General features: G+C 43.3%; 1 protein-coding gene and 2 pseudogenes across 1 annotated transcript; all 3 read right to left on the reverse strand.

Moving 5' to 3' along the window:
• The window catches only part of LOC143017019 (ankyrin repeat domain-containing protein 46-like), a 49051-nt pseudogene extending 42374 nt beyond the window's left edge, over positions 1-6677 (reverse strand).
• LOC143016998 (ankyrin repeat domain-containing protein 46-like) lies at positions 1244-4274 on the reverse strand (annotated as a pseudogene).
• A 9160-nt stretch (positions 6678-15837) lies between the features above and the next one.
• On the reverse strand, positions 15838-17867 carry LOC143017037 (ankyrin repeat domain-containing protein 46-like). Its single transcript, XM_076171643.1, has 3 exons — positions 17560-17867; positions 17120-17269; positions 15838-16243 (listed from the first exon to the last, which is right to left on the reverse strand). The coding sequence occupies exons 1-3, from the start codon at positions 17865-17867 to the stop codon at positions 16027-16029; spliced, it is 675 nt and encodes a 224-aa protein (XP_076027758.1). The 3' UTR covers positions 15838-16026.
• Between the last annotated feature and the right edge of the window lie 9381 nt (positions 17868-27248).

Raw genomic sequence — 27248 nt, forward strand, 5'->3', positions numbered from 1 at the left:
TTGCTTGTGTGTTGTTGTATTCAAATCTCATTTATGTCTCTTTGGATACAAAATAAATGCACATTTCTCTATAACTGTGTTGGTCTTTACTTCTTCTCCCCCTTTACCACCGTTTACTCTTCCATCCATCCATCCATCTACACCTCTATGATGTTGAGGGTCACAGGCTCTGCAGGGAGAGGAGATGTAGATCCTAACGTTATACAACACAGAACGAGTGAGGCTCTATTCTAACACAGGCAAAGCAAAGCAGACGGAAGATTAGAATCATACACAGGTGTGATTTTATTTATTTTCCACTTGAAATGAGGATTTACTGCAAATGAGTTACACACAAAATCAACAGGGAATCTACAGTTACAAGGTTTACAGTTGCATTTTAATAGAATGAATATACAACAAAGTAAGTAAGAAGCATTAACCTGCTGCCATAATCCTGCACTTCAATTTCAGCGCCTACATGTGACGTATACAAAGTAAACACAAAGCGGCATGCTTGTGGCAGGAACGTCTCGTGAGATGTAACCGCTGTACTCTGCATGTAGCCGGCGACACTCCGACATTCCTGCACCTCTTCAGTGAATCCCTGTCCAGTTATCGCAGCGCTATAGTTTCCGGTGTGAGATGTTTGTTAGAATAAAAGCGGAGGGGCTGCAGCATCTCAATAAGACGTGTGTGAAGAAAGAATACTAAACCAGTTAAGTAGTTTGATAAATAATACAGTTAATAGAGATCAGGCAGGGGAAAAAACAAAGATATAAAACATATTGGCAATTTACAACTTGTAACAGAACACATGAGAAAGGAATGAAAGGTGGTATACAGGGACAGAGACGTGTGAGCGTCTGAGCCAGCGTCACTCTGTGGTTTACATGCTGCTCTCTCAGTCTACCTGCTGTGTTGCATGTGGAGGTGGTGGTGAAATAAAAGATGTACAGTGCCATGATCCAGGTCTGTTCATCGCAGAGAGCATAGTTTGATCTGTGCCCATTCTAAATGCATAAACCTCAGGTAGGTAGGTTAGAGAGACTACATTTCTCTTCCTAATTGCAGTGTAATTGAAATGTTTGGAGTGTAAATGTTCTGGGTCTTTCCTGGCTTCTGACCTTCAGGGCAGGATTATACATAAATAAAAGTTCTTTTTAATTGAAAATTTTCCACTCAAAAATTGCGACCTTTTCATCGACTAGACCTGGAAAAGTTCCAGACTGCAAATAATGAAAAATGTGATTTTGGCGGTCAGAGTTTGCTTGTTTGTTCCTCTGCACGGCTCCTCTGCTGCTCTGCTCTGGCCTCCCCGCCCTCCCTCAGTGCACCAACTCCAGCTGGCTGGTGGAGAAAGGCAGGACTCCGCTCACGTAGTAGGCGATGCCCAGGGAGAGGAGGGCGATGACCACCAGCAGCAGCAGGACCCGCCAGAAGCCCAGGTCCTCCACAAACTCCTGCCAGGTGGTCCTGAAGCTGGACAGGACACCCTCGCTGCTCTGCAGGTTGGGGTTTAGCAAAGAGTGGCTCTCCATCGCACTGAGACACGGGGACACAATTAAAGGGGCAATCAGTCCAATATCTACCTGACAAGATAACATGAAATGCTCCTCTGTATCTCTGATGTGTGTGTGAGTGAGAGTGTGTGTGTGTGTGTGTGTGTGTGTGTGTGTGTGTGTGTGTGTGTGTGTGTGTGTGTGTGTGTGTGTGTGTGTGTGTGTGCGCGCGTGTGCGTGTGTGCATGTATTTGTGTTTCTGTACATTCCATTTTTAACAGACACCAGCAAATCCTCTGTAACGTTGGTACATTGTGGCGTTTAACCACACCTGCGTCAATATTTACATACAAAAAGTCTACAACTCCATATTTAAATTGCACTTCCTGAGACAAATCATGGAAGATCTCAGAAAAAAAGTGTTTCCTCAAAAAGAAGATAAAATAAAAGCTTTTCGCCGATCCTTTGCCTTTATTCAAAGGTGAACTGTAGAGACTGTTTTATTTACCACTGACAATGGGGAAAGAAGTAACCACAGCTGCATTATTGTACCAGACTGCACGCACGCACGCACGCACGCACGCACGCACGCACGCACGCACGCACGCACGCACGCACGCACGCACGCACGCACGCACGCACGCTAGACACTCAGCTTTAAGATGCTGCTCAACTGACCACACTGGGTTGAGTCAAGGCAAAGATTAAAGGCAGAAGTGACACACTGATGCAGTTAAGAAACCCTCATCTCTCAACACACACACACACACACACACAGAATCCATTATAATTCATCAGGTTGCTGTGGGGGTCAGGTTAAAGCTCTTACCTTTCGCGCTCGGCCATCTGCATGGTCTCCAGTTTGGAGTGGGGTCCCCTGTTGAAGCCTTTCACTTCCTGCTCCTCCAGCCCCTCCAGCAGGCGGATCTTTGCCAGCGTCGCGGATGTTGGGGTCACATCCCGTCTCCAGGAGCCTCATCAATGCACGACTGCAGCAAAGGCACGCTGGTCTGCGACGAGTCGTTGATGAAGACATAGGACATGTCTGAGTGGGTATCAGAAAATTCCAGCGTACCTGCATTGCGGAGAAAAAGCAGGAGATGTATTGTTTAATAAAGTATAATAAATACATCAAGTTGGATCACTTAAAGGCCCTGTGTTGGAGCAGTGAGGACATGTTGACAGTTTGTCCTACAGAAAGAAAGGGAACAAGAACAAGAAGAAGGAAGATTTTCATACTAAACATGTCACACATAATAACAAATGTGACAGCAGTCAGTGAACGCAGCAGGCTGAGAGAAGGGTTGATGTCACATGGACATGGACAGTGGTCAACTACGCCCTCTAGTGTCGAATGTCGGAGCCTCTACCAGGGAAGGAATTTGTATTCGTTTACTTTCTCAGCAATTTGCAATGCAACCCCATTGCTGAGGTTGTTTGCGATGTAGCAACTACAGCAATGCAATCAACCCCAAACAAACAAACAAACAATTCAAAGCTTCAGGAAAGTGACTTTAGTTTTGTTGCATTCTAGTTTAATCTGTAGTACTTTACTCTTCCTTCCTCCATCCATCTACACCTCTATGATGTCGAGGGTCACAGGCTCTGCAGGGGGAGGAGATGTAGATCCTAACGTTATACAACACAGAACGAGTGAGGCTCTATTCTAACACACTTCCAAGGACTTCCCAGCATGCCTTGAGGTGGTGTTTTTCAGTTTTGTGTGGTGTGTTTCAGTGTTACTAAACATTCTGTTCAAGTGTAAGTAGTATAGCAGTAATGAAGGGTATTCACATTTAGATTTAGTTTACTTTCTGTTGTGTTGTTTATTTGTTGTAATAGCTGGTGGCACTTTGAGGGAGAATGTGTGTGCTGTGAATCAGCTTATGCCTGCTGTATGATAGGAGTCAAGATAGTACCCACTAACGGGCGGCCTACCTATGTAGGAAGATATACCAAAGATGAAAGCTAAATCAGCGAGGCGTGTCGCCAGACAATTCTCAGTTATCAGAAACCCATTTACCACCTCATGATCAAACAGGGCACGGTGCTGGCAGCTACTTACCTACAGCCTAGAAATCTTTGTTCATTCGGCTCCAATTCTGAAGCTCTCTACCAAACATGCCACAGCCAACGCTGCTACTTGCATTACTCTTATGTCTCTACGCTATCCTGTAAAAACTGTATTTACCCTATGACATCATTGCAATTCCAATCTACTTGTAGTCTACTTCTGGCTCTACGTTTAAAGTTTAACAACAAGTGATAATACAACCTTCCTTCTTTCCCTCCATCTCTCTCCTCTTTCCCCTCTTTATATATAAAAAAATATCTCCAATATATCCTACAAATGTTTGCGCAATGTCATGTACAATGTTTGCCTCAATAAAAACAAATTGCAACAACATGTTGCACGTGTGCATATACGGTAAATGAATCCATTATAATTCATCAGGTTGCTATGGGGGTCAGGTTAAAGCTCTTACCTTTCACTCTAGGCCATCTGCATGGTCTCCAGTTTGGAGTGGGGTCCCCTGTTGAAGCCTTTCACTTCCTGCTCCTCCAGCCCCTCCAGCAGGCGGATGGCATCCTTGTTGACGCCGCGTCTCTTTGCCAGCACCAAGGGAGTCGATCCGTTGTGATTGCTGTGATGCAGGAAGAGCAGAAGCACCAACAGTTACAGTTAATGCTGGAGAGAACTGCACTGTGGACAAGTAAGAGCAAAAACAATCGGCTCTGCTTTTACCTGAGCGCTTCAACTTGGAGCGGTGAAGTTGACTTCAAGTTGAACATCAGTGTATAAATGAGGATCAGTAATAACTAGGGCTGCACCCAACGATTATTTTAACAATTAATCTACAGATTATTTTTTCGATTAGTCGATTAATCTATAGATTATATTTATTACACATATCACAATAATTTTCCCCAAAATAAATGTCTAATTAATATTTCAATATTTTCTTCAATCATCTTCTCTTGAAAACAAGCAAATGTCAAAGGATTGCAATGCATTATTCCACAACTAGCCACCTTTTGACTGATAACCTCCGTTTTACAAACCAACACATTGCTTATTCAATTCAAGTAAGAGTGATCGAGCGCAATCTGCATTCAACAACAAAAATACATGAGACGCACACGTCAGTTTGCGCTGCAATCAGACAGATAAACAGTTATTTTATTACTTTGAAAGGAATTCTGTAATGTAGTTTTGATTTTATGTTCAGAAAAAGGCTGCTTTAAAGACCAAAACGTAATGTTAATGTCAAATCTAAATTTTGCCATTCAAACATGTTTATTTGTAATTGTTATGCTAAACTGTTACCATGGAAACATTTCAATGCATATTTACACTTTGCATTTTCATCAAATTTACATCACATAATACAAAGTACACACTAGTGCAGAATAGAACAGCGCAGAACGCGCTTGCAATGTGTAGACAAATACAAGCTCAAAGCAAACAACACTTAGTAGTTGTAGCTGGGGTCTGGGACATTGTGAAAAGTTATTTGAATGAAACTTCTGCAAAACTCTCTGCTCAAAGCAACACCACCTCCTGCCTATAAACATTTGTGTCATGGTCTGATCCAACACATAGTGCACTGTAGATATATACTGTATACATGACTATTACCATACAACATGCTGAACCCATCACCACAAGCCTCAAATGACTGCACATGAGAATTTCATGGTAAAGGGAGTAATAACATTTATGAAAGTGTACTTCAGACCAGATGTGACATAATAGCGTCATAAGTATTTCCATTGACTTCATACTTTTTCTCCATCTGATTAATGAAGTGTTTTTGTGTACATTTTTCAGGTCATATACATGTGTTGTTTACACCACCCACCCCTACAGTGACCCATATCTTTGACGATCTTTTGTGTGTGTGTGTGTGTGTGTGTGTGTGTACCTGTACTGAGAGTTGTGCGCCCAGACCCCAGTGCCCACCGAGGCCCCGATGATGACCAGGAGCTTCCACAGCCATATTGGGGCAAATACGGCCCAGTAGCTCCACTGGATGACCCCATCCAGCCTCAAGGACAGCAGCACAGAGAACAGCAGCAGACACGAGTCGATCAGGAACTTACTGCGAACGGAGGAGAATGTTTACTCACAATGGTGTGTGTGCTAACGGACACAAGGTGGTCAAATTGGTCAACTGTTTGTACATTAAGCAACTTTACAAAGTGATTATTAAAGAAAAGAAGGGCATTTGTTAAGAAGTGAGAACTAAACTGACTACTGCTTCGACGGCTAACTCCGTTTTCAACCTGCCTGCCGATCGGCGCTAACGTTAGCGTCTATACCATGGCTGCCCGTAAAAATTACCAGCTAAATGTACAAATACCCCACACCGACTACGGAAATGTATCGCTTTATGTTGATGTTCACTCGACTACCGCCAACGTAAACACGACTGGAGCTAGCAAACACCTATGCTAAATCTGCTAGCATCTTTAGCTAGCTTCACCAACTGACTAGCATTGACGTTCTTGACTTCAAAATGGTTGTTTTCGATAATCTGAGGAACGTAGCACCGCGTAAAACATACTGACTAAACTGAACCCCACACATTTAACACAAAACAAACGTATCCGCGCAAAGCTTACCTGGGGTTGAAGTCCTGAAAGAGGCCTCTCAGATTCATGGCGTAAACCCAGGCTCGTTAGCTGGTTAGCTCTTTAGCGTCTGCATTAGCTCGTCTGCTGAGTCATGTTAGCTACACATCGCGGCTCTATGGCGCTTTTGGGGTCTCTGTGCTCGGTTTACTGCCCCGATAACCCCGTTTGTTTTGGCAGTATGGTCGAGGCAAACCGTACGAGTGATGCTTGGAGCTTGGGGCGGACACTTCCTCATGGATCACACGGGGATGATTGGACAACCAGTCGGGTTGTTATTGGCCTAGTCTGACCTCACTCAGCGGGGACACAAGGGGGAGAAGAACGGAGAGATCAAATGGAAAAGGGAGAGAAAAAGCGAAGAAATTTTGTTTTTCTAACCTTATCCTCCATCACAAAAATTTAACATGTTGGTGTATATCATAGCATATTTGTAAAAAGCCTATTCCTCTATTTCTATATACCTTGGCATGACATAGATGTTGATCACACGGTCACACGTTTGATTCTCACCCTAGCCAGTAATCCGCCGTGATTAGTTTACCTGTTTCAATCTCTGTCTTTATTACCTACCTTAACATTTCTTTAAATATTTAGACACATCTCAATTCAACTCATTCAATACAAATGAAAGTATATACAATCAGAGAGAAAAATACAAGAGCATACCTTTATTAATTAAAAATTAATTTGTGTGTATAATGCAATTGATTAAAGTTCGTTGGATGGAAGAGCTAGAGTATCAGCTCTGTGTAGAAGAAGGGTTAATTTGGTGCCGTGTGTTGGGACTATGGGGGGTGGAGTACTTTCAAGCATGCCTTGGGGCGGTGTGTTTAAGCTTGGTGTGGTGTGTTTGTGTTACTTAATATTCTGTTGCAAACTTGTCACATAGGGTGCAGAAGAAGAGCCGCTATAAATCTTACGTTCTTCTTTGGCCTAATATATTTTATATGTGTGTGTACACATGCTGATATGAGATATGAAACATATCCAGTTAATAATGTGCAAGCAGCCAAATAAATGGTGAATTGAATTCATGTATTGAATTCATATATTGAGATTACTCTATAAATCTGACTTTGAAAGAGTCATTGGCCTCACCAGCCACGAACCACACCGCATGTCACTGTAGCTCTGGTGTGCACATCATGGTCGATGGTGTGCACACCTTAAATCTGATGTCAGGGAGCTAAAGAGCCCACATGTTCATTATGTAAACCAGCAGGAAGCTTTTATACACATTAGCCTTAACATGACTGTATTTTCTTCTATTAAAAAAAATTTATGTATACACAACAAGAATTTCTCTTTTTGGCACTTTCTTGTTGCCCTCTGGACCAGATGTTTTCTTGTGTGTTGTTAAATCTCATATTTGAATGCGATATGTCTCTTTGGATAAGAGTGTCAGCTAAATGACTAAAAGTTAATGTAAACATAGCCTTACATCTGCAACTACCAACACTGATACGTGTCTTCAAACACTGTACTTCAAATACACAATAAATGCACTTTTCTATTATATAACTGTTACTTTTTTCATCCTTTACCATCGTTTACTCTTCCTTCCTTCCATCCATCTACCCTATTCTAACACAGGCAAAGCAAAGCAGACGGAAGATTGGAATCATACACAGGTGTGATTTTGTTTATTTTCCACTTGAAATAAGGATTTACTTCAAATGAGTTACACACAAAATCAACAGGGAATCTACAGTTACAAGGTTTACAGTTGCATTTTAATAGAATGAATATACAACAAAGTAAGTAAGAAGCATTAACCTGCTGCCATAATCCTGCACTTCAATTTCAGCGCCTACATGTGACGTATACAAAGTAAACACAAAGCGGCATGCTTGTGGCAGGAACGTCTCATGAAATGTAACCGCTGTACTCTGCATGTAGCCGGCGACACTCCGACATTCCTGCACCTCTTCAGCGAATCCCTGTCCAGTTATCGCAGCGCTATAGTTTCCGGTGTGAGATGTTTGTTAGAATAAAAGCGGAGGGGCTGCAGCATCTCAATAAGACGTGTGTGAAGAAAAGAATACTAAACCAGTTAAGTAGTTTGATTCTTCTACGAGGCGTTGACCCTGCTGAACTCCACTCCATTGCCCCACTCAACTCCACTCAACTCCATCCTCCCTCTAGCATCATCTTGCACTCAACTGCAATTTGCACAACTTTCTGTTTGCACTGATCATTTCCATTTCACTTCCCTACTGCACTAAGACTCCTTGCACTATTTATTTACATATTTATTAATTTATAATTATGGTAAGTATATATAGTATATAGAATGTATATAGTTTATTCTGTATATAGTCATTAGCTTGTACCTGTACTTGCTCATTGACAATAAAGTTGAATCTAATCTAATCTAATCTTAAAAAATGAAGTAATGAATGGTATTAACATGTAGATTTAGTTTACTTTCTGTTATGTTGTTATCGCTGTAATAGCTGGTGGCACCGTGAAAGAGGATGTGGGTGTGAAACAAATCATATGAATAACTGTAAGTCAGGAAGTTGAAGTCCACACTGCAGTAGCGACAGGTTCCACCATGATTCATTTGACTGTATGGCGGGGGAAGTATAAGGTGGGGAATTGAGAGATGTATGTGCTCATACACTGCTGGCTACGCAAGGCACCGAACCTTCAATTGCTCCCCCCTCTGCGAAGGGTGTTAATGTAATGTAAGTTGCTTTGGATAAATGCGTCTGCCAAAATGCCATGTAATGTAATGTAATGTAAACCCCTCCCCCCACCTTTGGCATGACTGTATTTTCTTCTACTTTAAAAGTATAAATATACACTCAATAAATATTTCTCCTATTGACACTTTCTCTTGTTGGGCGCTGGACCAGATGTTTACTTGTGTGTTGCTGTATTCAAATCTCAATTATGTCTCTTTGGATGAAAGTGTCTGTTAAATGTTACTTTCCATTTGCATCCGCCAACACTCAACGCTGTACTTTGGAAACACAATGAATGCACATTTCTCTATAACTGTGTTGGTCTTTACTTCTTCTCACCCTTCACCATCGTTTACTCTTCCTTCCTTCCATCCACCTACAACTCTATGATGTTGAGGGTCACAGGCTCTGCAGGGAGAGGAGATGTAGATCCTAACGTTATACAACACAGAACGAGTGAGGCTCTATTCTAACACAGCCAAAGCAAAGCAGACAGAAGATTAGAATCATACACAGGTGTGATTTTATTTATTTTCTACTTGAACTTGGGAGTTTGCCACGTAGCAACTACAGCAATGCAATCAACCCCAGCCCAACAAACCATCAATTCAAAGCTTCAGGAAAGCTACTTTAATTTTGTTGCATTCTAGTTTAATCTGTAGTACTTTACTCTTCAAACTTCTGCGGGGTTTATACGATGGAAAAGGAACGACGAGCTTGTGTTTGAGCTTGATCTCAAGTCTGGGGGAATGTATATAGTCTGTATATATTCTGTATTCTGTATATATAATAGTACACTTTTGCACTTTCTGGTTGGATGCTACTGCATTTCATTAGCTTGTACCTGTACTTGCTCATTGACAATAAAGTTGAATCTAATCTAATCTAATCTAAAAAAATAAAGTGATGAATGGTATTAACATGTAGATTTAGTTTACTTTCTGTTATGTTGTTATCGCTGTAATAGCTGGTGGCACCGTGAAAGAGGATGTGGGTGTGAAACAAATCATATGAATAACTGTGTCAGTCAGGAAGTTGAAGTCCACACTGCAGTAGCGACAGGTTCCACCATGATTCATTTGACTGTATGGCTGGGGAAGTACAAGGCGGGGAATTGAGAGATCTATGTGCTCATACACTGCTGGCTACGCAAGGCACCGAACCTTCAATTGCTCCCCCCTCTGCGAAGGGTGTTAATGTAATGTAAGTCGCTTTGGATAAATGCGTCTGCCAAAATGCCATGTAATGTAATGTAATGTAAACCCCCCCCCCCCCCCCCCCACCCCCACCTTTGGCATGACTGTATTTTCTTCTACTTTAAAAGTATAAATATACACTCAATAAATATTTCTCCTATTGACACTTTCTCTTGTTGGGCGCTGGACCAGATGTTTACTTGTGTGTTGCTGTATTCAAATCTCAATTATGTCTCTTTGGGTGAAAGTGTCTGTTAAATGTTACTTTCCATTTGCATCCCCCAACACTCAACGCTGTACTTTGGAAACACAATGAATGCATATTTCTCTATAACTGTGTTGGTCTTTACTTCTTCTCACCCTTCACCATCGTTTACTCTTCCTTCCATCCATCCACCTACAACTCTATGATGTTGAGGGTCACAGGCTCTGCAGGGAGAGGAGATGTAGATCCTAACGTTATACAACACAGAACAAGTGAGACTCTATTCTAACACAGGCAAAGCAAAGCAGACAGAAGATTAGAATCATACACAGGTGTGATTTTATTTATTTTCTACTTGAACTTGGGAGTTTGCCACGTAGCAACTACAGCAATGCAATCAACCCCAGCCCAACAAACCATCAATTCAAAGCTTCAGGAAAGCTACTTTAATTTTGTTGCATTCGAGTTTAATCTGTTGTACTTTACTCTTCAAACTTCTGCGGGGTTTATACGATGGAAAAGGAACGACGAGCTTGCGTTTGAGCTTGATCTCAAGTCTGGGGGGCGCGGGTACGGGGCTGGGTTTAACAGGAGCGTGTCTGTGGATGGTGCCGCACACGGGGACTTGTCTCTAGAGGTGTTTCGGACTAAGCAGGAGGATCAAGGCGTGTTCTTCTGCTATCGTGGGGAGGCGAGGGAGGAACACAGGGTCGCTGCCGTGCGGCTGACGGTCACCGCGAACCCCGAACCGACCAACTGCACCGTTTCGGTCCCTGTAAGTCCCGTCCGCACCGGAACACAACACTTATGCAGTGGGCAGGGGCGTGCGGTTAGGGGAGGCAGAGCCAAATTAATAATTATATAATCAAGAATATTAATCAATAAAATTAATAATTATATAATCAAATAATATTACTATTTCAAAGAGGCCTTTGTTTGGGACTCCTAAGTATCAAACGTGCAGTGTTCATACAGATAACCTGATTTTCTTCTTTTCTTGTCCTCGGTAGCCAACACAGTGCAGCACTGAACAGACACCGACGTGGGCCATCATCATCATCGTCATCCTCACCATCATCACCCTCACAGCAGTATTAGTTTATCTGTGGTGGCGTCGCAGAGGCGCACCTGGAGGCGAGAGCGAAGGATCTCCTACGACAACCTGCCTCAACGGCATTGAGCAGGGCTCCTCCTCCTCCCCCTTCTCCTCCTCCTCTCCTGACCCCCTTTCAAACGGCCACATATATTGAGCCACCTGATGACTGTGTTGGTGTCTCATGCTTTAATCTGATGTCAGGGAGATAAAGAGCCCACATGCTCATTATGTAAACCAGCAGGGAGCTTTTATACACATGAGCCTTAAAATGACTGTATTTTCTTCTATTTTCTACATATATCACAGGATATCTCTATATGCCAGAGCTTTGATTTGCACTTTTATGGAATAAATCTGATGTGGAGGTGACATTAACTCTTGTTGCCCTCTGGACCAGATGTTTGCTTGTGTGTTGTTGTATTCAAATCTCATATTTGTATGAGATATGTCTCTTTGGATAAGTGTGTCTGCTAAATGACTAAATGTAAACAGAACCTTACATCTGCAACTACCAACACTGATGCGTGTCTTCAAACACTGTACTTCAGATACACAATAAATGCACTTTTCTATATAATATAACTGTATCTAGTTACTTTTTCTCACCCCATCGAAGATTGGAATCATACACAGGTGTGATTTTGTTTATTACCACTTGGAAAAAGGATTTACTTTAAATGAGTTACACACAAAATCAACAGGGAATCTACAGTTACAAGGTTTACAGTTGCATTTTAATAGAATGAATATACAACAAAGTAAGTAAGAAGCATTAACCTGCTGCCATAATCCTGCACTTCAATTTCAGCGCCTACATGTGACGTATACAAAGTAAACACAAAGCAGCATGCTTGTGGCAGGAACGTCTCATGAGATGTAACCGCTGTACTCTGCATGTAGCCGGCGACACTCCGACATTCCTGCACCTCTTCAGTGAATCCCTGTCCAGTTATCGCAGCGCTATAGTTTCCGGTGTGAGATGTTTGTTAGAATAAAAGCGGAGGGGCTGCAGCATCTCAATAAGACGTGTGTGAAGAAAGAATACTTAACCAGTTAAGTAGTTTGATAAATAATACAGTTAATAGAGATCAGACAGGGAAAAAACACAAAGATATAAAACATATTGGCAATTTACAACTTGTAACAGAACACATGAGAAAGGAATGAAAGGTGGTATACAGGGACAGAGACATGTGAGCGTCTGAGCCAGCGTCACTCTGTGGTTTACATGCTGCTCTCTCAGTCTACCTGCTGTGTTGCATGTGGAGGTGGTGGTGAAATAAAAGATGTACAGTGCCATGATCCAGGTCTGTTCATCGCAGAGAGCATAGTTTGATCTGTGCCCATTCTAAATGCATAAACCTCAGGTAGGTGCCACCCTCCTTATATAAGGATCAAATCATTAGTCATAGGCTGCTTGCATGTTATTATCTGGGTATGTTGCCAATATTAAAGGAGAAGATGTACACATACATATTAGAACAAGGAAGAGCACAAGCAAGAGTTTAAGTTTTGTGTGGTGTGTTTCAGTGTTACTAAATATTCTGTTCAAGTGTTAGTAGTATAGTAGTGATTAATGTTATTCACATTTAGATTTAGTTTACCTTCAGTTATGTTGTTGTCATTGTTGTACTAGCTGGTGGCACCGTGAATGACAATGTGGGTGCGAAACAAGTGAATCGCTCGGTGACTAGCGGGGCATGAAAGCTGGCAAAATTGTATGCTAGAAATACAGCCACACTTGGACGCATCATGACGTCTTACGACGGGAGACGAGGAAGGTGTAGGGAGTGGCTTCTGCTCTATAAAAACCGGCACACAACTTCTCCACACACATCTTCTCCGAGGAGTGCCGATTGTGCGTCTGTCGGTACTCTCTCGGCGGCTACCTGAGACTTTCTCAGCTAGTGTAAACCATGACAACGCCTACGCTGCTACGTGCGACACTACAACAACTCTTCCTTTCTTACGCTTCTGCTCAGTTCGCGGCGCGTGTGTTATCAGGAGATGGTTTTACCTTCCCGGGCTGGAGAATCGGCCCGTGCACCGATGGTGCCACGCTGGTCCACCGGTCACCGGGTGATGTCCAGACGCCGATGGCTCGATTTCATGACGGAATTTGGGAGCCAGAGGACGGGTTTAAAGACAAGGTCGCTCCAGGCTCTGCTGTCGCCCTCAACTTCACGACTTTTAACGATAACGGGGTGTACGAGTTGTGGTGCGGGGCTGGCTACATCCTCAGCCGCTTCCAGCTGGAGGTCGTGGCGCCTGTGGAAGTGACAGCGTCTGTTGGACAAAGCGCCAAACTCCCATGTTACCACCATACTGTGGGTCAAACTTCTGCGGGGTTTATACGATGGAAAAGGAACGACGAGCTTGTGTTTGAGCTTGATCTCAAGTCTGGGGGGCGCGGGTACGGGGCTGGGTTTAACAGGAGCGTGTCTGTGGATGGTGCCGCAGACGGGGACTTGTCTCTGGAGGTGTTTCGGACTAAGCCGGAGGATCAAGGCGTGTTCTTCTGCTATCGTGTGGAGGCGAAGAGGGAATACAGGGTCGCTGCCGTGCGGCTGTCGGTCACCGCGAACCCCGAACCGACCAACTTAACCGTTTCGGTCCCGGTAAGTGCCGTCCGCACCGGAACACAACACTTATGCAGTGGGCAGGGGCGTGCGGTTAGGGGAGGCAGAGCCAAACTAATAATAATATAATCAAATAAAATGAGTACTGTATTTGGAGGCAGTAGCTCAGTGGGTAGAGCATCCGCTTGGTAACCGGAGGGATGCCGGTTCGAGTCGCTGCCGAGGTGCCTCTGGGCAAGGCACCAAACCCTCAATTGCTCCCCCCTCTGCGAAGGGTGGCAGTGTAATGCAAATTAAGTCGCTTTGGATAAAAGCGCCTGCCAAATGATCGTAATATAATGTTTGGGACTCCTAAGTACCAAACGTGCAGTGTTTATACTGATAACCTGATTTTCTTCTTTTCTTGTCCTCGGTAGCCAACACAGTGCAGCACTGAACAGACACCGACGTGGGCCATCATCATCATCGTCATCCTCACCATCATCACCCTCACCCTCACAGCAGCATTAGTTTATCCGTGGTGGCGTCGCAGAGGCGCATGTGGAGCCGAGATTTGAGGATCTCCTACTACAACCCCCCTCAACAGCATTGAGCAGGGCTCCTCTAGACCTCCTGACCCCCTTTCAAACGGCCACATATATTGAGCCACCTGATGATTGTGTGGGTTTCTCATGCTTTAATCTGATGTCAGGGCGATAAAGAGCCCACATGTTCATTATGTAAACCAGCAGGGAGCTTTTATACACATTAGCCTTAACATGAGTGTATTTTCTTCTATTTTATAAATATAAATCTATACAAACAAGAATTTCTCTTTATGGCACTTTCTCTTGTTGCTCTCTGGGCCAGATGATTGCTTGTGTGTTGTTGTATTCAAATCTCATTTATGTCTCTTTGGATACAAAATAAATGCACATTTCTCTATAACTGTGTTGGTCTTTACTTCTTCTCCCCCTTTACCACCGTTTACTCTTCCTTCCTTCCATCCATCTACAACTCTATGATGTTGAGGGTCACAGGCTCTGCAGGGAGAGGAGATGTAGATCCTGACGTTATACAACACAGAACGAGTGAGACTCTAAAGCAGACGGAAGATTAGAATCATACACAGGTGTGATTTTATTTATTTTCCACTTGAAATAAGGATTTAATTCAAATGAGTTACACACAAAATCAACAGGGAATCTACAGTTACAAGGTTTACAGCTGCATTTTAATAGAATGAATATACAACAAAGTAAGTAAGAAGCATTAACCTGCTGCCATAATCCTGCACTTCACTTTCAGCGCCTACATGTGACGTATACAAAGTAAACACAAAGCGGCATGCTTGTGACAGGAACGTCTCATGAAATGTAACCGCTGTACTCTGCATGTAGCCGGCGACACTGCGACATTCCTGCACCTCTTCAGTGAATCCCTGTCCAGTTATCGCAGCGCTATAGTTTCCGGTGTGAGATGTTTGTTAGAATAAAAGCGGAGGGGCTGCAGCATCTCAATAAGACGTGTGTGAAGAAAGAATACTAAACCAGTTAAGTAGTTTGACAAATAATACAGTTAATAGAGATCAGACAGGGAGAAAAAACAAAGATATAAAACATATTGGCAATTTACAACTTGTAACAGAACACATGAGAGGAATGAAAGGTGGTGTACAGGGACAGAGACGTGTGAGCATCTGAGCCAGCGTCACTCTGTGGTTTACATGCTGCTCTCTCAGTCTACCTGCTGTGTTGCATGTGGAGGTGGTGGTGAAATAAAAGATGTACAGTGCCATGATCCAGGTCTGTTCATCGCAGAGAGCATAGTTTGATCTGTGCCCATTCTAAATGCATAAACCTCAGGTAGGTAGGTTAGAAAAACTACATTTCTCTTCCTAATTGCAGTGTAATTAAAATGTTTGGAGTGTAAATGTTCTGGGTCTTTCCTGGCTTCTGACCTTCAGGGCAGGATTATACATAAATAAAAGTTCTTTTTAATTGAAAGTTTTCCACTCAAGAAATTGCGACCTTTTCATCGACTAGACCTGGAAAAGTTCCAGACTGCAAATAATGAAAAATGTGATTTTGGCGGTCAGAGTTTGCTTGTTTGTTCCTCTGCACGGCTCCTCTGCTGCTCTGCTCTGGCCTCCCCGCCCTCCCTCAGTGCACCAACTCCAGCTGGCTGGTGGAGAAAGGCAGGACTCCGCTCACGTAGTAGGCGATGCCCAGGGAGAGGAGGGCGATGACCACCAGCAGCAGCAGGACCCGCCAGAAGCCCAGGTCCTCCACAAACTCCTGCCAGGTGGTCCTGAAGCTGGACAGGACACCCTCGCTGCTCTGCAGGTTGGGGTTTAGCAAAGAGTGGCTCTCCATCGCACTGAGACACGGGGACACAATTATAGGGGCAATCAGTCAAATATCTACCTGACAAGTAAACATGAAATGCTCCTCTGTGTCTCTGAATGTGTGTGTGTGTGTGTGTGTGTGTTTGTTTGTTTGTTTGTTTGTTTGTTTGTTTGTTTGTTTGTGTGTGTGTGTGTGTGTAACAGACACCAGTAAATCCTCTGTAACGTTGGTACATTGTGGCGTTTAACCACACCTGAGTCAATATTTACAAAAAGTCTACACCTCCAAATTAAAATTGCACTTCCTGAGAGAAATCATGGAAGATCCTGAAAAATAAAAAACTCTTTGCTGATCCTTTGCCTTTATTGAAAGGTGAACTGTAGAGACAGCGCACATCAGCTCCACTCTCTCCTAACTGCTTCCTGTGCATGTAACCCTCTGACAACTCACAGAATTGATGAACAGACTGAATGCAGGTGAAGAACAGATGGAATTCCAAGAGTTACAGGGCATGTGAAAGGAAATTGTGACAGTGATGTGACAGAAAAGGTCAAATAGGAGAGGTATAGTATTAGTAAAATAGTAAAGAGTGTTGGATACATCAACATTTTGCAAATGTTCACACAAAAGACTCTTATTCAGCTGGTTTGGGTGGATTATCAGCCATGTGGATAAATGTTACTAATAATGTTAAACACAAGAAGCTCTCAGACACTTTTATTTTCTCAAATTAGCTCTCAGAGGAAAAAAGGTTGGAGACCATTGACAAAGGGGAAACTCGTAACCACAGCTGCATTATTGTACCAGACTGCACTCATGCTTTCACGCACACACACAGGCACTGTCGTCATGTTTGCAGCCATTATAATTCATCAGGCTGCTGTCGGGGTCAGGTTAAAGCTCTCACCTTTCACTCTGGGCCATCTGCATGGTCTCCAGTTTGGAGTGGGGTCCCCTGTTGAAGCCTTTCACTTCCTGCTCCTCCAGCAGGCGGATGGCATCCTTGTTGACGCCGCGTCTCTTTGCCAGCACCAAGGGAGTCGATCCGTTATGATTGCTGTGATGCAGGAAGAGCAGAAGCACCAACAGTTACAGTTAATGCTGGAGAGTCAGAAGTTTAAGATGGGAGCCCCCTCAGCTGCTTGTCTTTCTTCAGACCTTTGTAGCACATCCTGGTACAAATTCAACTCCAACCACAAAATACAACTCCTGTCAGGCATGTAAACCAGTATTCTGGAGTTGAACGCAGACAGGAGTAAGCAATCTTGGTATTTGAGATGAACTGAGCAAATCTCACCCTAGATTCTGTAACGCACATTGAATCATCTGAATAAGTCTCTCTCTTACAAGATATCAATTTTCAGCCCGTTGGACACCAGGAACTGTATAGTATCCACATGTCCACACAGATGCAGTGCTGTGTTCCCTTGGTAGTCGGCCAACAGATCCGCCCCAAACTTGTGCAGGAGTCGGCATATGTCCACGTTCCCGCGGGCGGCGGCTAGGTGCAGGCCGGTGCGGCCCCGGTTGTCGCGGATGTTGGGGTCACATCCCGTCTCAAGGAGCCTCTTGGCAAAGGGCAGGTCTCCATCAATGCACGACTGCAGCAAAGGCACGCTGGTCTGCGAGGAGTCGTTGATGAAGACATTGGACATGTCTGAGTGGGTATCAGAAAAATCCAGCGTACCTGCATTGCGGAGAAAAAGCAGGAGATGTATAGTTTAATAAAGTATAATAAATACATCTAAATAAAGTTGGATCATTTAAAGGCCCTGTGTTGGAGCAGTGAGGACATGTTGACAGTTTGTCCTACAGAAAGAAAGGGGACAAGAACAAGGAGAAGGAAGATTTTCATACTAAACATGTCACACATAATAACAAATGTGACAGCAGTCAGTGAACGCAGCAGGCTGAGAGAAGGGTTGATGTCACATGGACATGGACAGTGGTCAACTACGCCCTCTGGTGTCGAATGTCGGAGCCTCTACCAGGGAAGGAATCCGTATTCGTTTAGACTTTTTCAGCAATTTGCAATGCAACCCCATTGCTGAGGTTGTTTGCGATGTAGCAACTACAGCAATGCAATCAACCCAAAACAAACAATTCAAAGCTTCAGGAAAGTTACTTTAGTTTTGTTGCATTCTAGTTTAATCTGTAGTACTTTACTCTTCCTTCCTCCATCCATCTACACCTCTATGATGTCGAGGGTCACAGGCTCTGCAGGGAGAGGAGATGTAGATCCTAATCTACGTTATACAACACAGAACGAGTGAGGCTCCATTCTAACACACTTCCAAGGACTTCCCAGCATGCCTTGGGGTGGTGTTTTTCAGTTTTGTGTGGTGTGTTTCAGTGTTACTAAACATTCTGTTCAAGTGTAAGTAGTATAGTAGTAACGAATGGTATTCACATTTAGATTTAGTTTACTTTCTGTTGTGTTGTTTGTTTGTTGTAATAGCTGGTGGCACTTTGAGGGAAAATGTGTGTGCTGTGAATCAGCTTATGCCTGCTACATGACAGAAGTGAAGATAGTATTCACCAATATACAGCCTACCCATGTAGGATGATATACTAAAGATGAAAGCTAAATCAGCGAGGCGTGTCGTCAAATAACTTAGTTTATCAGAAACCCAATTACCACCTTATGATCAAACAGGGCACGGTGCTGGCATCACTAACCTACAGCCTAGAAATCTTTGTTCATTCGGCTCAATGATGAAGCTCTCTACCGAACATGCCACAGACAACGCTGCTACTTGCATTACTCTTATGTCTCTACGCTATCCTGTAAAAACTGTATTTACCCTATGACATCATTGCAATTCCAATCTACTTGTAGTCTACTTCCGGGTCTTCGTTTAAAGTTTAACAACAAGTGATAACACAACCTTCCTTTTTTCTCTTCATCTCTCTTCTCTTTCCCCTCTTTATATATAAAAAAATATCTCCAATATATACTACAAATGTTTGCGCAATGTCATGTACAATGTTTGCCTCAATAAAAACAAATTGCAACAACATGTTGCATGTGTGCATATACGGTCAATGAATCCATTATAATTCATCAGGTTGCTAAGGGGGTCAGGTTAAAGCTCTTACCTTTCACTCTAGGCCATCTGCATGGTCTCCAGTTTGGAGTGGGGTCCCCTGTTGAAACCTTTCACTTCCTGCTCCTCCAGCCCCTCCAGCAGGCGGATGGCATCCTTGTTGACGCCGCGTCTCTTTGCCAGCACCAAGGGAGTCGATCCGATGTGATTGCTGTGATGCAGGAAGAGCAGAAGCACCAACAGTTACAGTTAAAGCTGGAGAGAACTGCACTGTGGACAAAGTAAGAGCAAAAACAATCGGCTCCGCTTTTACTTGAGCGCTTCAACTTGGAGCGGTCAAGTTGACTTCAAGTTGAACATCAGTGTATAAATGAGGATCAGTAATAACTAGGGCTGCACCCAACGATTATTTCAACAATTAATCTACAGATTATTTTTTCGATTAGTCGATTAATCTATAGATTATATTTATTACACATATCACAATTATTTTCCCCAAAATAAATGTCTAATTAATATTTCAATATTTTCTTCAATCATCTTCTCTTGAAAACAAGCAAATGTCAAAGGATTGCAATGCATTATTCCACAACTAGCCACCTTTTGACTGATAATCTCCGTTTTACAAACCAACACATTGCTTATTCAATTCAAGTAAGACTGATCGAGCGCAATCTGCATTCAACAACAAAAATACGTGAGACGCACACGTCAGTTTGCGCTGCAATCAGACAGTCTGCGTTTGCAATGTGTAGACAAATACAAGCTCAGAACAAAAAATACTTAGTAGTTGTAGCTGGGGTCTGGGACATCATGAAAAGTTATTTGATTGAAATCTCTGCAAAACTCTCTGCTCAAAGCAACACCACATCCTGCCTATAAATAGAGATGTTCGTTAGAATAAAAGTGGAGGGGCTGCAGCATCTCAATAAGACGTGTGTGAAGAAAGAATACTAAACCAGTTAAGTAGTTTGATAAATAATACAGTTAATAGAGATCAGACATGATTACCATTGATCGAGCTATGTGTCTAACAGTCCGTTCGTCGCCCTTGCGCCCTGAAAAGAGACTTATTGCGCCACAAGCAGCGGTGTCGCTGCGTTTGCTTGTCACAATCTGACTGATTGAGCGGGACTTCTCTAGACCTCCTGACTCCCTTTCAGATGGTCACATACACTGAACAACCTGGTGATTAAATGGGTTTCTCTTGCTTCAATTTGATATCAGGGAGATTATCACACTGTACTTCAGCTACACAATGAATGCACTTTTCGTTAATATAACTATGTCTAGTTACTCTTTCTCACCCTTTACCATCGTTTACTCGTCCTTCCTCCATCCATTTACACCTCTATGATGTTGAGGGTCACAGGCTCTGCGGGGAGAGGAGATGTAGATCCTAATCTACGTTATTACAACACAGAGCGAGTGAGGCTCTATTCTAACACACTTCCAAGGACTTCCTAGCATGCCTTGGGACGGTGTGGTTAGGTTTTGTGTGGTGTGTTTCAGTGTTACTAAATATTCTGTTCAAGTGTTAGTAGTACCGTAGTAATGAAGGGTATTAACATTTAGATTTAGTTTACTTTCTGTTATGTTGTTGTTATCGCTGTAATAGCTGGTGGCACAGTGAAAGAGAATGTAGGTGTGAAACAACTCCCTTGTGCAACTCCACCTTGTTAAGGGAAAGTCCTGACATATCGTAGATGAGTGTGAGTCGGGGCAACCCTTCACTGCAGCAGCTGGCGCACTTTCTAATGTCGCACCCCAACTGCCTACCCCATTTCCCCCCACCTTCCTTGTCATGACTGTTTATTCTTCCACGTGTAGATATAGATTCATACCCAATAAAAATCCCATTCTTAGAACTTTCTCTTTGCCCTCTCCGGACCAGATGTTTGCCTGTGTGTTGTTGTATTCAAAACTCATTTATGTCTCTTTGGATGAAAGTATCTGTCAAATGTGAACGTTACTTTACATTTGCAACCACCAACACTGATACCCATTACATTACATTACATTATGGTCATTTAGCAGACGCTTTTATCCAAACCGACTTACAATAAGTGTGTTCAACAAAGGTAGATCAAAGAACTTCAGGTCACAAGAAATCATAAGCGCATTTCCTTCCTAAACCAACAGCTAAGAGCATAACTAGAGCTAGAGTAGAAGTGCAATAAGTTAGGTACTCTGATGAATGAGAAAAAAGGACAAATTAGAAATGAAAGATTAGAAAACAAGAGCATCAGAAGAGCTAGACAGAGTAGGTGATGTCCTAAGAGGGAGGATCCGGGTAGTTGACCATAGCCTGGAGGTATGAAGGAGCAAATCAATCACTCAATGCTGTACTTTGGATACACAATGAATGCACATTTCTCTATAACTGTGTTGGTCTTTACTTCTTCTCCCCCTTTACCACCGTTTACTCTTCCTTCCATCCATCCATCTACACCTCTATGATGTTGAGGGTCACAGGCTCTGCAGGGAGAGGAGATGTAGATCCTAACGTTATACAACAAAGAACGAGTGAGGCTCTATTCTAACGCAAAGCAAAGCAGACAGAAGATTAGAATCATACACAGGTGTGATTTTATTTATTTTCTACTTGAAATTAGATGTTTGCGACGTAGCAACTACAGCAATGCAATCAACCCCAGCCCAACAAACAAACAATTCAAAGCTACTTTAATTGTGTTGCATTCTAGTTTAATCTGTAGTACTTTACTCTTCCTCCCTCCCTCCATCTACACCTCTCTGATGTGGTGGGTCACAGGCTCTGCAGGGAGAGGAGATGTAGATCCTATACGTTATACAACACAGAACGAGTGGGACTCTATTCTAACACACTTCCAAGGACCTCCTAGCATGCCTGGGGACGGTGTGGTTAAGTTTTGTGTGGTGTGTTCAGTGTTACTAAATATTCTGTTCATGTGTTAGTAGTAGTAGTAATGAATGGCATTCACATTTAGATTTTGCTTACTTTCTGTTATGTTGTTGTTATGGTCGATGGAACGGAGATGTCCACGCCTAGAAAAACCGTCGCTGTGACACGTGCATGCTGCAGTACTTCCCCTTCCCTCCGTTGTTTCTGACCGAGCGGACAACTACACAAGCGCTCTGTCTCCTTACCTTCTCTTCTTTCGAATCAGACATGTAAATTCTACAACATGTCTTCTTTATTTACGCATCTGCTCAGCTCGCGGAGCATGTGTTATTAGGAGATGGTTCTACGTTCCGGGTTGGAAGAGCAACCAGTGCCCTGATGGTATGTGAGCCAGCGTCACTCTGTGGTTTACATGCTGCTCTCAAAGTCTACCTGCTGTGTTGCATGTGGAGGTGGTGGTGAAATAAAAGATGTACAGTGCCATGATCCAGGTCTGTTCATCGCAGAGAGCATAGTTTGATTAGTGCCCATTCTAAATGCATAAACCTCAGGTAGGTAGGTTAGAAAAAGTATCAAATTTGCAGTTTTTATACTGATTTCCTGATTTTCGTCTTTTCATGTCCTCGGTAGCCAACACCATACGGCACCGAACAGACACCGACGTGGGCCATAATCATCATCAACATCATCATCATCGTCATCGTCCTCGTCATTCTCACCCTCACCCTCACCCTCACAGCAGTATTATTCTTTTGCCTACCTATGTTGAATGCACTTATTGGAAGTCGCTTTGGATAAAAGCGTCTGCTAAATGACTGTAATGTAATGTATTAGTTTATCTGTTGTGGCCTCGCAGAGTCGCACGTGGAGCCGAGAGCGAAGGATTTGCATTCTTGAACGCGGCACCGTGGAAAACCGAGAAATAGTTAAAACGCAAGTTAGAAAATACAAGTGCTCATAGAACCACCACGTCACACGCCTTCCATAGCAGAGAGGCTGGCGCTAGTATTTGCACCATTGAGTCTTCCACTCTTGTTCCAGTCTGATATTTGCTTAAAATGTCACAGATCACGCTGAACCAAACCTCCATACTGGGAAATTCACTCCGATTAAAAGTCTCAAACGGGTGAGGCAATAACTCTTTTAGATACAGTCAGTATAAGAGGAGAAGAAGAAGAAACACTTTTATTAATCCCCGGGGGGGAAATTCTGCTCCTCACTCAGTTATATGCTTTACATTACTGTTGTACACAGACAGTTGAAACACACACACACATGTAAACATCCCCATGCAGCAATTTTGTGAAGAGATGCTGAGTGAGGGGGGCAGCCCCTTGTAGGCGCCCGGGAGCAATTTGGGGGGTTAGGTGCCTTGCTCAAGGGCACCTCGGCGGTGCCCAGGAGATGCGCCGGCATCCCTCCAGCCATCAGCCCATCGTCCGTTTTTTTTTGTCGTGGTCCTCCTGAGACTTGGACCGGCGACCCTTCGGCTACCACCCAAGTGACTCTGTAGACTGAGCCACTGCCACCCTCCTTATATAAGGATCAAATCATTAGTCATAGGCTGCTTGCATGTTATCATCTGGATATGTTGCCAATATTAAGGGAGACGATGTACACATACATGTTAGAAAAAAGGAAGAGCACAAGCAAGAGTTTAAGTTTTGTGTGGTGCGTTTCAGTGTTACTAAATATTCTGTTCAAGTGTTAGTAGTATAGTAGTGATTAATGTTATTCACATTTAGATTTAGTTTACCTTCAGTTATGTTGTTGTCATTGTTGTACTAGCTGGTGGCACCGTGATTGACAATGTGGGGGCGAAACAAGTGACTCGCTCGGTGACATGCAGGGCGTTGAAACTGGCAAAATTGTATGCTACAAACACAGCCAGACTTGGACGCATCATGACGTATTACGACGGAAGACGAGTAAGGTGCAGGGAGGGGCTTCTGCTCTATAAAAGCCGGCACAGAAGTTTTCCAATACACTTCTCCTTCGAGGATTGCCGATGGTGCGACTGCCGATCCTCGACGGCAACTTGAAACTTTCTCAGCTAGTGTAAACCATGACAACGCCTACGCTGCTCTGTGTGGCACTACAACATCTCTTCCTTTCTTACGCCTCTGCTCAGTTCGCGGCGCGTGTGTTATCAGGAGATGGTTTTACCTTCCCGGGCTGGAGAATCGGCCCGTGCCCCGATGGTGCGGACACCACGCTGGTCCACCGGACACTGCGTGACATCCCGACGCCGATGGCTCGATTTCATGACGGAATTTGGGAGCCAGAGGACGGGTTTAAAGACAAGGTCGCTCCAGGCTCTGCTGTCGCCCTCAACTTCACGACTTTTAACGATAACGGGGTGTACGAGTTGTGGTGCGGGGCTGGCTACATCCTCAGCCGCTTCCAGCTGGAGGTCGTGGCGCCTGTGGAAGTGACAGCGTCTGTTGGTCAAAGCGTCAAACTCCCATGTTACCACGATACTGTGGGTCAAACTTCTGCGGGGTTTATACGATGGAAAAGGAAGGACGAGCTTGTGTTTGAGCTTGATCTCAAGTCTGGGGGGCGCGGGTACGGGGCTGGGTTTAACAGGAGCGTGTCTGTGGATGGTGCCGCACACGGGGACTTGTCTCTGGAGGTGTTTCGGACTAAGCAGGAGGATCAAGGCGTGTTCTTCTGCTATCGTGGGGCGAGGGAGGAACACAGGGTCGCTGCCGTGCGGCTGACGGTCACCGCGAACCCCGAACCGACCAACTTAACCGTTTCGGTCCCGGTAAGTCCCGTCCGCACCGGAACACAACACTTATGCAGTGGGCAGGGGCGTGCGGTTAGGGGAGGCAGAGCCAAATTAATAATTATAATCAAATAATATTACTATTTGTTCACAACACATTAGGTCTGGCTGATGCAGGTAGTTGTACTTTCATTTGTGTTGAATGAGTAAGAATTGTGGAATAGCGACGGGAAACTTGACACACAGAGGGTGCAGAAGAAGAGCCGCTATAAATCTAACGTTCTTCTTTGGCCTAATATATCTTATATGTGTGTGTACACATGTTGATATGAGATCTGAAACATATCCAGCTAGCAGCCAAATAAATGGTGAATTGAAACTCCTATATTGAATTCATATATTAAGATAAATCTATAAATCTATAAATCAGACTTTGAAAGAGTCATTGGCCTCACCAGCCACAAACCACAGCTCACTAGATCTGCTGGTGTTGCAGTTCTAGTTTGGATCACAGCATGAATCTGATCATCGCTGTCCGGGACTCCTAAGTATCAAACTTGCAGTTTTTAAACTGATTTTCTTCTTTTCTTGTCCTCGGTAGCCAACACAGTGCAGCACTGAACAAACACCGACGTGGGCCATCATCATCATCGTCATCCTCATCCTCATCATCATCACCCTCACAGCAGTATTAGTTTATCTGTGGTGGCATCGCAGAGGCGCACCTGGAGCCGAGAGCGAAGGATCTCCTACTACAACCCCCCTCAACAGCATTGAGCAGGGCTCCTCTAGACCTCCTGACCCCCTTTCAAACGGCCACATATATTGAGCCACCTGATGATTGTGTGGGTTTCTCATGCTTTAATCTGATGTCAGGGCGATAAAGAGCCCACATGTTCATTATGTAAACCAGCAGGGAGCTTTTATACACATTAGCCTTAACATGAGTGTATTTTCTTCTATTTTATAAATATAAATCTATACAAAACAAGAATTTCTCTTTATGGCACTTTCTCTTGTTGCTCTCTGGGCCAGATGATTGCTTGTGTGTTGTTGTATTCAAATCTCATTTATGTCTCTTTGGATACAAAATAAATGCACATTTCTCTATAACTGTGTTGGTCTTTACTTCTTCTCCCCCTTTACCACCGTTTACTCTTCCTTCCTTCCATCCATCTACACCTCTATGATGTTGAGGGTCACAGGCTCTGCAGGGAGAGGAGATGTAGATCCTAACGTTATACAACACAGAACGAGTGAGGCTCTATTCTAACACAGGCAAAGCAAAGCAGACAGAAGATTAGAATCATACACAGGTGTGATTTTATTTATTTTCTACTTGAACTTGGGAGTTTGAGACGTAGCAACTACAGCAATGCAATCAACCCCATCCCAACAAACCATCAATTCAAAGCTTCAGGAAAGCTACTTTAATTTTGTTGCATTCTAGTTTAATCTGTAGTACTTTACTCTTCAAACTTCTGCGGGGTTTATACGATGGAAAAGGAACGACGAGCTTGTGTTTGAGCTTGATCTCAAGTCTGGGGGAATGTATATAGTCTGTATATATTCTGTATTCTGTATATATAATAGTACACTTTTGCACTTTCTGGTTGGATGCTACTGCATTTCATTGGCTTGTACCTGTACTTGCTCATTGACAATAAAGTTGAATCTAATCTAATCTAATCTAAAAAAATAAAGTGATGAATGGTATTAACATGTAGATTTAGTTTACTTTCTGTTATGTTGTTATCGCTGTAATAGCTGGTGGCACCGTGAAAGAGGATGTGGGTGTGAAACAAATCATATAACTCTGATCGGAAGCGTGTGACACGTTAGAACCGTAGTAGAGACACGCTCCAGCGCGAGTCATTCAAATGTATGGCTGGGGAAAACTCAAAGTGCGGAAATATCCTACACCGTCGTGGAAGCAGAATTCAATGCATACCACTAGTAATTGCATTATCAAATAGCTACAATGTATAACGTGGCTGTGACTTTATCCACCGAGGTGAACTTTTAATGGCTCTTTGGATACAAAATAAATGCACATTTCTCTATAACTGTGTTGGTCTAGTTACTTTTTCTCCCCCTTTACCACCGTTTACTCTTCCTTCTAGAGATGGGATTCTTGGCCCTTTGGAGGGAGCCGTTCATTTGAGATCCGTTCACTTCAAAGAGCTGTTCAAAACACTGGCTCATTTGGCTCTTTTCTATATATTCACTTTTTAAGAAGCCAGTCTGGGGTTAATTCCTATTATCCTGTAAATAAGAAAGAAGGGAGGAATGATGGGCTGAGATTTGGATCAGAATAATTTCTAACTTAGATTTCCCACAAATATTTGAATTTGAATTATTCTATAGTATAGAT

Source organism: Genypterus blacodes, unplaced genomic scaffold (genome assembly GCF_046128005.1).
Source record: "Genypterus blacodes isolate CSIRO-AG114 ecotype Tasmania unplaced genomic scaffold, CSIRO-AGI_Gbla_v1 ptg000260l_1, whole genome shotgun sequence".
NCBI classification, from domain to species: Eukaryota; Metazoa; Chordata; class Actinopteri; order Ophidiiformes; family Ophidiidae; genus Genypterus; species Genypterus blacodes.

Excerpts from the sequence above, each read along its gene's own strand:
- LOC143017037 (XM_076171643.1), bottom strand. The coding sequence starts at position 17,867 with ATGTCCAATGTCTTCATCAACGACTCCTCGCAGACCAGCGTGCCTTTG. Across the intron at positions 17,270-17,559 it reads GGGCTGAAAATTGATATCTT|CAATCATAACGGATCGACTC; the intron begins GTAAGAGAGAGA and ends CCTGCATCACAG. Across the intron at positions 16,244-17,119 it reads CAGATGGCCCAGAGTGAAAG|TGCGATGGAGAGCCACTCTT; the intron begins GTGAGAGCTTTA and ends CCCGTGTCTCAG.